The sequence below is a fragment of the Grammomys surdaster genome, unplaced genomic scaffold (genome assembly GCF_004785775.1).
Source record: "Grammomys surdaster isolate TR1022 unplaced genomic scaffold, NIH_TR_1.0 125881, whole genome shotgun sequence".
Classification (NCBI taxonomy): Eukaryota; Metazoa; Chordata; class Mammalia; order Rodentia; family Muridae; genus Grammomys; species Grammomys surdaster.
The window spans coordinates 992055-1004478 of NW_021620706.1; the positions used below are offsets into that span (position 1 = coordinate 992055).

Here is a 12424-nt window from a genome sequence, read left to right on the forward strand (position 1 = left end):
CTCCCCCTCCCTCCCTCTCCCTCCCCCTCCCCCTCCCTCTCCCTCCCCCCTCCCTCCCTCCCTCCCTCCCTCCCTCCCTCCCTTTTTCCCTCCCTTCCTTCCTCTGTCCTTCTTACCTGCCTGCCTACCTGCCTTCATCTCTTCCTGTCTTCCTTTTTTTTAAATGTGTGTGTGTATGTGTTTAGCATACATATGAATATAGATCTTAACTAATTATAAAATGACAAGTATTTTTAAACTGTCTGTGAAATATATAAGGTGACAAAGTTTTAGAGAACTTTGTTGTTTTGCTAGTATTTTCACTTGTGTTGCATTGCTACTTGGTAGAAAGCCTTTCACAACACTATTAATGACCACCCTATTTATCTACACAGCATTCCTCATACCGTATTACCTTGCTTCAGGTTCAAGGACAACATTGGTTAAACCTTATATTCTTGTTCCATGACTTTGTGATGTATTTTGTAGGATGTACTTTTAAGGAATTATTTTTATTACTGTTACTGTTGTTCTCAGAGAAAGTGTTTTATGGGAAAAATAGCATCCTGAATGCATAAGTATGAGAAGATGGGAATCCAACACAATGGCAGATGTGAATCTCACAATGGCATTCAGAGCAATGACAGGGGAGAGGTTTAATGAGTGCATTTCACAGACGACAATTGATTATGAAAAGCCTTCAGTATGCATTGTGAAAATTTTAATTTAGAGAGAAGGCTAAGGGCATAAGCCATAGAAAAGAGACCAGATTTAAAAACAAGATATTAATTAGGTTCTGAGAAATTGCTTCACACAATGAAGAGGATGGCCATACATAGGAATGACAGGGAGACAGCTATTGTTTCTTTGAAAGAAATGAACTCAGGTCTTTACACTTGAAAGTGGATAAAAATGAGGGGTTTTGTTCCCATGTCAGTGAGTAATGCTGGATTCAGTTTTAGACAAATTTTTACAGAATTCTGGTCTCCGAACACATGTGACATTAGTATACTCTCTGAAGCTGCACCTCCAGTGTAATGTCTTTTTCCACCCTCTCTTACTTTAGATTGTACTAAATCTCATTATGTTATCTTCCCTGACATAGTCTTTCCTCTTCAAACCTTGCCATATACCTTTTTTAATCTGGAATCACTTTTTTCTTTTCCTATGTTTACAATCCAATATACATTTTATTCCTTGACATCCACCCAACCTTCAGGTCTGCATTAAGTATTATTTAACTCAGCAAATCTTTTCCGAATGTGAATCAAGTATTACTAACCACCCATAAACTCTCTTACTAGGTTGTATTTTGCTATATCTTACATTTATCCTGTTGAAACCTACAGTGTTCTTTATATTTCTGCAATTTCTTTTAGCTATATATTAGGACCCCCATGTTTGTGTTCTCCATGTTTTCTGTTCATTTATGTAACTGTATAAAATAACTAAAACCACATTACATGTGAAGTAAAGACATTAATTTAGTTCACCATTTTGGAAGTTAAAAGCCCATCACATGAAGGAGGTTATCATATGAGCCTTATAAGGGATCCTACATGTGAGAGATACCATATGTCAATAAAGATACTCATAGAGAAGCAAGGAAAGATCCAGGCTTGTTCTTTTATATGGATCCTCCTACAAGAACTGACATGAATTCATCAATTCTTTTTGATACCAGTACCATAATGATTTATCTTCCCAGTAGAATCTGTTTGCTGAAGGTTTTAGAGTACTTCCAGCACCATCTCTCTGAAGACCATAGTCCTAACATATGTGGTGAACAACCTCAATCTATCACACAAGGTGTCAGTAAATGTTTATTAAATGAGTGAGTAAATGAACATGTGCAAAACTCTCTCTCTCTTTCTCTCTTACTCTCTCTCTCTCTCTCTCTCTCTCTCTCTCTCTCTCTCTCTCATACACACACACACACAAGCACACACACACTGACACATACAAATGACGAATGGTGCAGTGTTTGCATCTGTATCAGTTCCACAATAGTATTGTGGCATTATTTATCTCACGATGTAGTCATTGATATCACTTCAGAGACCAGTAACTTGTACATACCAGAAGCTTCTATCAGCTTCCTAAACGGTCTTAGGTAAACTAACCTCCAGGAATGTTTGTAGTTTTTTCCCCATGAAGAATATTCTGAGTTAAAATTGGGAAGTGAGGGAAGTGCATTTGGGTGGACAGTAGATTGCTGTGGAGTAGTGTTCCATGCTAGGTGTTTGCATCTCCAAGCCCCTCACTCACCTCTAATTATATGAGGCCTGCCACTTGCAAGGAGACTTTGACTTTATTTCTTTCCCTTAAGTGGAAGGTAGTTCGGGGCTGTAAATACTTTATTCTCAAAAGGCATGCATCTGGCCTATTCTTGAAACAGTTGCTACAGAACTCACTTGTTCTGTGAGTGGACTATACACTGAAAGTCACTGGAGAAATAAGAGTAAGAGAGGAAAGAGAGAGGAAGGAAAATCCAGAACAGCAGAAAATTCATAATGAAAGGAAAATAAAGATACTAGATCTGTCAAGTTGTAAGATCTCTTTTGCATTTGCATAAAATTTGTGGTCTATAAGACATACAAGCTTTGTCTGAAAATATTGTGTATAGTAAGCAGTATATTGGTTGGTCAAAAAGTTTAAGATTCCATAAGAGAGTGATTGATGAATCTCCAGAATGTACCTTTAAGAACTAGGAACAGCTCTGAGAGGACAGGATATTAAATACCAGAAGGCCACTATTCCACATATTTCAAGAGGCATAAAAACTTAGAAGACAGAAATTTACTTACTCAGTTTAAAAAATGCAGGCTTGAAAGTTTAAATTTTAGTTGTGCTTATTAAATATTAACTCTAAATTTGTATAAGATAACAAATTAAAAATGATATCATTTTCTTTATAATTATGTTAACATATTCATTCTCTTCCCTAGATGCTTGAAATGTGCAGATGCTCCCTGCCAGAAGAGTTGTCCCACATCCCTTGACATTAAGTCATTCATCACAAGTATCGCCAACAAGGTGAGCTTAGAGATCATGGACAGAAACCATTGTACTCATGAACTCACAGCAGATGTAGTTTCCTGTTTAAGACCTGCACAAGATAAAGTCAGTCAACATTTCATCGTGAGAGTGGATCTCAAGGAGCCACCCTTAGTCAAGAAGCTAGTAGATGGTTTCTGTCAGAAGGAGAGTCAGTATTCTTTAAGACATTGACCATTGGTCAACTAGGTTCTAGTGGATGGTCATATACCTGTGAGGTTATAGACAGGACAGAATATAGATTAGACCTTTAAAGAAAACAAGACATGAAGTTGGCAGTGGGATGTTGTAGTTCTGAAAGTGATTAAGGAATTGAGAGGGATAGAAAGTGAATATGATCAAACACAATGTATACATGCATGAAATTTTCAAAGAATTGATAAAAGCACTACAGATGTTTTGAGTTAATCAGCAGGTTGTAGGGCATGACATTAGCCTTCATGGTTATATTTAGTAAGATTTGAAATGTTGAAATTTTAGATTGGCTGCTTGATATTAATCCAGTGGAAATGATTTACCTTGTCACTTTCTTCTATGATAGAAATAATGGCATCTGTTTTCCAAAGTTGTTGCAAAGTGAATATTTCATATATATGTCCTATGTTATTGATTTGAAATTACTGTTCCTTTTGCTCAATCTCTCAAGCCTTGTAGAAGGGGTTCTATTCTTATTACTAATATTAATTACTGTCATTAATTAATTAGTTAAATAATATTAATTAATGTCATTGCTGAACATGAAGATCCTCTTGCAATACCATGTCATTGTCATTATTATCATCATCATCTTCATAGTCATCTTAATATTATATAATGAAAGATAACCGGAAACACATTTTTAAAAATACTTAATTGTAGTTCATTTTGATTGATGCTGCATTCCATGTAAGCCAGGAGAATTGTGCATTCAACATGTATAAAATGAAGTGTTGTGAACATGTTTTCTTGGAGAAGTGTTATTTAGCCTTAGTAAACAGACACAATATCTGATGAAGAAAGGAAGTGGTAAAAAATCATGAATAACATCCTACATGATTGGTCTTAATCCCTTAGCGACTCAAAATCTGGATTGCATTTTTTAAAAATTATTCTGGAAAGGGGTCTAATTTTAAGTGTCATAGTATCCAAAATATTCATAAATGTGAGAACTTTGCTTTACTTATGAAATAATATCATGTGGAATATACATCAAATCGTCTTCATTTAAAAAGGGATCTTATCAAACAAAGTTTGGAGCCTAAAATATTCTTTTTAAAACAAATACCAGAACTAACAGTACTCATATCAGAAATAAGGGGATTGGTTGATGGCCATCAGTCTGGAAAATCATGTTAACTAAATTGTCTCTGTTCTGCCCCACACTAGTTGTGTCTATGGTAATTTAATGGGATACTCATTCTACTCACTTAAGATCTACATAGATTGACAGGAACAATGACAAAAAAAGAATAATGGCATTCTTCAAAGGGTTTATATCCCGTCTTAGAAATATGTGCATCATTTCCTATTTTGTTGTTGTTAAAACTCTTTCCATTTGTGGCTGGAACTCAGTGGTTAAGAGTATTTATTGCATTTGTAGAGGACTAACATTAACTTTCCTGGATCAAAATTATAGCTCAGAACCACGTATAATTCTAGTTCCAGGTTATCTGTCATACTTTTCTGAATTGGGCAGGTCTGGGACATACATGAGGTACAGATACAAACATATAGGCAAAATACACTTATGACATAAAATACAAGTAAATATTAAACAATAACAGTAACAAACACAACAGCAACAACAACAACAAACCCAAACCTCTTTCCACTTTTTTAATTTATCTGAATACTGGTGTTTATTCAAACATATTTACATATTCATTTAAATTTTCAAGATTTACCCTTAATCAAGCTATTAAATGACTGTTATTTTTGATGTATCCCTGAGGAATCACTTATAACAATTATGAAAGCTCAAAAAATTATTTTCTTCAAATCTTGAAGGGTTTAGATATATATTGATTATACAGTGTAGGCTAGTCCACTTGGCTCTGCCAGAGGACTTCAACACAGGAGTGAGGTTCATCATACGGTGAGAGGGTAATTGAATCCCCTGACTTAGTGATCCTTGTGCCTCTTTGGGAAAAAGGTATCACTGGTGTTGTATTGTGTTAGGGCTTATGTTTTTCACTGGAGTTCATACCAATACCTCAATTCTTTTTTTTCTTACAAACTGGATTACAACTCTGGTTTCGAATGCTACACTCGGCTCTATTGTCCCTCAACAGCCAGATCCTCTGTTTCTCTAGCACAGGCCTTTTGTATGCAATTGTTTCTCTCAATTGGAAGTACCCGTCCTCAAACTGTGAATACTGGGCTATATTTCTGGATAGTTTTCCTTTTGAGAAGCTCTACTTTATGTAAGAGTACATGAAAACAATCTATAAACATAGTGGGGAAAAGGTCTGCTAAAGTATTCATTTCATGATCCTGTATTTTGAATAGAAGTAATTTGTTCTCTATGAAACCATTGTGTTTAATGATAAAATATTGATTTCTCCCTCCTCCTCTGCAAATTTTTGTTGACTTATGTAGTTACTAATTACTGACAAATTTAATGATGCCGTGAGATAAAAAATTCCCAGAATGATTCAGTATAAGGTAAAAATCACTTTTTTTGTGGCTGAGAGTCAGTTCAGTGAGTAATGTGCTTGTTGTCCAAGCGTGAGGACCTGAGTTTGGATCCAAGATCACACAGAAAGGTGGATGAAATAAAGTCCATCTGTACTTCCAGTATTCCTACAGTGAGATGGGAGTCAAAACATAGTTGGAGAGCCATTGGGGTTCTTGGGCAGTTAGTCTGGTTTATTTAGAGGGAGATAAAAAGGGCCTCTGTAGCAAACAATGTAGAAAGTCAAGACTCAGACCAAAGATTGGCCTTTGGCTTTCAGCAAGCAAGCTGTGGCATCCACACACCTGTCTGCACATACATAAACATGTGCATGCAGATACACACACACACACAAACATGCAAATTAGGAAAGTCTCATCTTTCTAATAGAGTTATTGGCATACTAGAGTTGTGAGGCAACTTACATAGAACTCAGAGACACACAGAAAATTTACTGGCAATTACTATTAAAAGTAATACTTCTATTTCTGGAAAAACGTTCTCTTGGTATTCGTGTGCATATGCTTGACATCTGTGTCATGTACAACCACAGAGATGAGTGAGGGAAGGGCATCATCTTCTGCGTTTGCATTTCATTTTCAACTGCAAAGTGGTTCATGCTCTCACAAACGACACGTTGATTATCTTTTCTGGAGTAATTAATGCAAACTAAAGCTGTAGTTGTATTACTTCTTTAGTCAAAAATTACCAGCTGCTCCTTGTTGCCTAGAAAGTAATATCTGAATACATGGTCAGCCATTAGGATTTCCCCCATTTCTATATAAAACAGAAATCTACAATTTGTCACTCAGTAATTTTAAATATATAAATATTTTGTTTACTGGACATTGAAAGAAGCTTAATCAGCCAGCAAATGAAAGACATTTTCAAGAAAGCAATATATATACACACAAAAAAATACACACATACACACACACACACACACACAGAGCAAATATTTTAAAATAACAACATTTATATAATATATATTACATATGTATATATAACAAAATTGTGTAATATATATAATAAAAATTATATTATGTATGTTATATGTATAACAAAACAGAGAGTTATCTATGTTAATTCTCAATTGTCTACAATTCTGAGTATGTTTATGTCAGTATCTCTAAACTCTTGTGCCAGGTGCAACAGTAGGTGACCTGCCAAATACTGGGCATCTAAGATTTCTGAGATTTCTTTTAAACTTATTAATAATGTGTCAATGTTTATTTGATTTTTCAAACTATACTGTACCAACTATAGGTAAAATATTTACTTTCCTACTCTGACTTCCTCTCTCCAGAGCTGCTAATAGTCTGTTTATACCATCTGTTTTGTCTGTCCATTACTTGAATACGTAATGATATACTTTTTATTCTGCTTTTTATTTGAACCTGTGACGAAACTTTTGTAAAGCCTCTTATTAATGCATGTTTCTATAAAATGCTTTGTATTGCTTTGGATGAGAAGTAGTTTCATCATTAGTTTTCTTGAAGCACCACAAAATGCATTTCTTGCTGTTAGTATTTTTTAAACCCAGAATAATCTGAGGATTAAGCAAATATAAATATATATATACATATATATGTATATATGTATATATATATATATATATATTAAAAACTGTATTTTAGTAAAAATTTTAAAAGTTTCTAAACAAGAAATCATACATTTATCTCAGAATTAATAGTCATTGGTGTTAATCTTTTTATTTTTATTAAAAATTTTGTTTATATTTCAAGTATTTTCCTCCTTCCCTCAGGTCTCCCCTCCTTGAACCCCCCACTTTTCACCCTTCCCTTTGCCTCTAAGAGGCACCTCATCCACACACTCCCACTCCTCTAGCATCCACCTTCTCTTGGGCATCAAGTTGTAACAGGACCAAGTGCTTTCCCTTTCACTGATGCCAGATGAGGCATTCCATTACTACATATGTAGCAGAAGCCATGGACCTACCATGTATAATCTTTGGTTGGTGGTTTAGTTCCTGGGAGCTCTAGAAGGTCTGGTTGGTTGATACTGTTGTTCTTCCTATGGGGCTGCAATCCTCCCAGCTCCTTCAGCCTTTCCCCTAATTCTTCCATTGGGTTCACCAGGCTTAGTCCAATAGCTGACTGTATCTGCATCTGTCTTAGTCAGGTGTTGGCAGAACCTCTCAGAGGACAGCCATTCCAGGCTCCTTTCTGAAATCACATCTTGGCATTAGCAATAGTGTAGGGGTTTGTTGTCTGCACATGGGATGGATTCCAAGTTGGTGTGGTTTTTGGATGACATTTCCTTCAGCTTCTGGTCCATTTTTGTCCCTACAGTTCCTTTAGACAGGGACAATTCTGGGTTAAAACTTTTTAGATTGCTGGGTGGCCCCATTCCTCCTCTGGGGGCCGTGTCTATCTACTGGAGGTGGTCTCTTCCAGTTCTGCTTCCCTGCTGTTGGGTATTTTGGCCAAAGTTATCCCTATTGGGTCCAGGGAGCCTCTCTCTTCCGTGGCATTTGGGACTTTCCAGTGGTTCCTCAAGTTCTACACTCCCTGCTGCTACTTGCTTCCATTTATTCTTCTGGCCCTCTGGATTTTTAAATTTATTTTTTATTGGATATTTTGTTTACATTTCTGATGTTATTTCCTTACCCCGTTACTCTCCGCCCAGGAACCCCCTATCCGGGGCCCCCGCCGGGGGGGTCTATGAGGGTGTGCCCCCCACCCCCACCCCTCGCACTCCCACCTCCCTACCCTCGAATTCCCCCACACTGGGCGTCCAGCCTTCATGGGACCAAGAATCTCCTCTCCCACCTATGCCCGACAAGGCTGTCCTCCCTTACATACACAATTGGAGCCATGGATCCCTTCCTATGTGCTCCCAGGCTGGTGGCTTAGACCTTGGGAGCTCTGGTTGGTTGGTATTGTTGCTATTTCATGTCTCCCTATGGGGCTGCAAACCCCTTCAGCTCCTTCAGTCTTCTCTCTTTCCACGGTTTTTTCTTCCCCTCCTTTCTCCAATCCAGGTGTCTCCCTCCCAATGCCTCTCAAGATTATGTGAATATTTTGTTTCCTCTTGTAAGTGGGTTTGAAGCATTCAAACTTTCGCCTTCATTCTTGTTAAGCTTCATATGGTCTTTGAGTTGTATTGTGAATATTCTGAGCTATTTGGCTAATATGCACTTATCAATGAGTACACACCATGTATGTCCTTTTGGGTCTGGGTTACCTCACTCAGGATGATATTTTCTACTTCGATCTATTTGCCTACAAATCTTGTGAAGTCATTTTTAAAAGCTGTGTAGTATTTCATGAGCAAATGTATCAAATTCTCTATATCCATTTTTCCTTTGAGGGATATCTGGGTTGTTTCCAGCTTCTAGCTATCATAAATAATGGAGCACATGTCCTTGTTATATGTTGGAACATCTTTTGGGTATATTTCCAGGAGTGGTATAGCTGGATCTTCAGGTAGAGCTTTTAACAATTTTCTGAAGAACAGCCAGATTAATTTCCAAAGTGGTTGTACCAGCTTACAATCTCTCCAGCAATGGAGACATGTTCTTTCTCTACATCCTAGCCTGCATATGCTGTCTCCTCAGTTTTTGATCTTAGCCATTTTGATTGGTGTAAGGTGGAATCTCAGGGTAGTTTGATTTACATTTCCCTGATGACTAAAACTGTTGAACATTTCTTTAGGTGCTTCTTGGCCATTCAAGATTCCTCAGTTGAGAAATCTTTGTTTAGCTCTGTACCCTATTTTTAATTGGGTTATTTGGTTTTCTGGAGTCTAATTTCTTGAGTTCTTCATATATTGAATATTTTCTCTCTATGGGATGTAGGGTTTGTAAAGATCTTTTCCCAATCTGTAGGTTGCAGTTTTGTCCTATTGACAATGTCCTTTGCCTTACAGAAGTTTTTCAGTTTCATGAGGTCCCATTTGTCAATCATTGATCTTAGATCCTGAGATATTGGTGTTATGTTTAAAAATTTTCCCAGTACGCCAATGTGTTCAACCCTCTTTTCCACTTTCTCTTCTATTAGATTAAGTGTATCTGGTTTTATGTGGAGTTCCTTGACCCACTTGGACTTGAGCCTTGTACAAGCAGATAAAAATGGATCAATTTGCATTCTTTTACATGCAGACTGCCAGTTAGACAAACACCATTTGTTGAAAATGCTGTCTTTTTTTCCACTGTATGGTTTTGGCTTCTTTGTCAAAGATCAAGTGACCATAGGGGTGTGTGTTTATTTCTTGGTCTTCAATTCTATTCCATTGATCTACCTGTATGTCTCTGTACCAATACCATGAGTTTTTTTTTATCACTATTGCTCTGTAGTACAGCTTGAGGTCAAGGATGGTGATTCCCAGAGAAGTTCTATTATTGTTGAGAATTGTTTTTGCTGTCTTGGGTTTTAGTTATTCCAGATGAAGTTGGGAATTTCACTTTCTATTTCTGCGAAGAGAAGAGTTAAGTTGAGTTGAAATTTTGATGGGGATTTCATTCACAGCACTGAGAAAGTGAAATTTTAAAGATTTTCCTTGTAAATATCTTTATTAGTTTACTTTTACAATGAACATATATATTTTATAATATATAACTTATAATCAAATAACAAAGTACAATTAAGAAAGAGATTTCAAAATAAAATGTAATGGATTTAATCTTCTTTTGGATTTCAATGTGTATATTGTCCAGTCTTTTGGCAATCTTCTTATAGTTCAAGAATTTTTTCCTGTCTTTCGCTTCGCTATAGTTTCTGGTCCCTATCAGCACATACTTAAGTCTGTTTTTATTTAGATGTCTTTAACTTCCCAACTTCTATTGTCTATATGTCTGTCTGCCTTTCTATCTGTATATTTCTCTATCATTCTACCATAGGGGAGTAACTGTTTTAATTACAATGCTACATAGAATGTGATTAACTATATCAAATTTCCTGATAGTGCATTCATTTACAGAATAGTCTATATTTTCTTTACATAGACAAGTGCCCTTGTAAATCCAAAATGAATTTTAAAAAATAGTCGTAATCACATATAATAAAAATCCTGATTTAAAATGATTAATAAAATGTATGCACACTTTAGCTGGACATAATAATATAAAAAACAATAATAAAGTTGTTAACAGAATATTATAAGATTGATTTGTTTAATATATAAATTCCACACATTGGATCTGATATCATAGAATAATAATTGTACTAATTTTAAAAATGAAAGAGTACAATATAATTTTTCAAATCTTTCATCATTTTATGTTGTGTTTAGAATATCAATGGACCACTGCCTATTGATAGGCAGTACCAATGGGTGCTTACCTAATCTATCCCGTTTTGTCTTGTGACTTATTGTTTTGAGATTGTCAATGATAACATTTTACTTCTGACCAGGGTTAGTATAATTTATGCTTTTCTTCAGAATTTGTTCATTAGCTGAGTGTTTAAGTTTCAGATACTCTGTTACTTAAAGAAAGCTTTGGTCAAATATAAATAACAAGCTACAAGCCACATGGTAACTTCTAATAATTCAGTTTAAGTAAAACAGTAATTTTTATTGTATACCTTAAGCCTATCTGTTAATAACAAAGTTTTAAATTATGTTCATTTGTGTATAACTTTGTGTGTATATGCATGTAAGAGCAGTAGCCAGTGAAATCTGAAGAGAGCATTGCATTTTCCTGAAGGCAGCTGTGAACTCACCCCTGTGGATACTATAAATTAAAGTCTTCTACAAGAGCAGTGTCTGTTGTAGCCCTTGAGTCCTTCCTCCAGCCCCTTAATCCAGTTCTGCATGAAAACAAAACGAAAACAACAAAAAACAACATGATACAATCAAGAGACTAAGGTAAAAAATAGCCTTTAAAAATGTGTTTTAATTATTTTCAAAACTGAGTAACAATAACGATATGCCAGAGTAAATTAAGTTAGTGTTACATTTTATCCTTTAGAAGTCCCTGGACAAAGGGAATCCTATATTAAGAAACACATAGCAGATGACTTAAGATTTTTAATATTAAGAAGTTAAAAAGAACAAACTATAAGCTAGGCCAAAGGGAAATTGCATTTAACTGACATAATGAATCATCATGTTGTTTTAAAAGCTTATTTAGATTCAGGCAAGGGTAAATGATTCTTTACTAATTGTATATCTGTTTTATAGTGTAAAATAACTTTACAGAATGTATATGCAGTGTGCTTCTGTCTGATATATACTACATAAACTGCAGGAATAACATATTCTTTGTAATTTAGTATTAAAATATAAAGGGCTGAAGAAAGAACATACTGCTATCACAACAAGATTTGTATAAGTACTATTAATATCTTAAGTGTTGGGTAAATGCATTATACAGTGAACTTCATGTTAAGTATATTTGGGGTTAGTTTTAAGAAAAGTATTTTGATAAATTGAAGAAATTTAAATAAATTATTACAATCAATACTAATTATATTTTTGAAAGCAGTGGTAGGTTTAAATTAATGTGCTTGGGATGGAGAACATTTTTGAGAAATCTATTTGTACCCACTGTATAATAACACACTGTCGTACATATCACAGCATACTGTCACTTAAGAAATATCTCATGTTCTTGGCAATAAAGAGCCAACCCTCAAAAATGGTCTGACATTTTTGAAACATGGAAGAAAATAGTGGTGTGAAATTACAGTCTAGTTATAATTCCTTAAATCACCAGGTATGTGTTATATGTGATGATTAAAATAATCACATATAGTATTTAGAATACTTACT

At 35.3% G+C, this 12424-nt stretch overlaps 1 protein-coding gene across 1 annotated transcript in view; it reads left to right on the top strand.

Annotated features, from left to right (window-relative positions):
• Dpyd (dihydropyrimidine dehydrogenase) overlaps positions 1–12424 on the top strand; it is an 872190-nt gene that overhangs the window by 176369 nt on the left and 683397 nt on the right. Inside the window, exon 4 of the mRNA XM_028752184.1 lies at positions 2928–3015. Within this exon, the coding sequence (XP_028608017.1) occupies positions 2928–3015 (88 nt within the window). The remainder of the gene's footprint in view (positions 1–2927; positions 3016–12424) is intronic.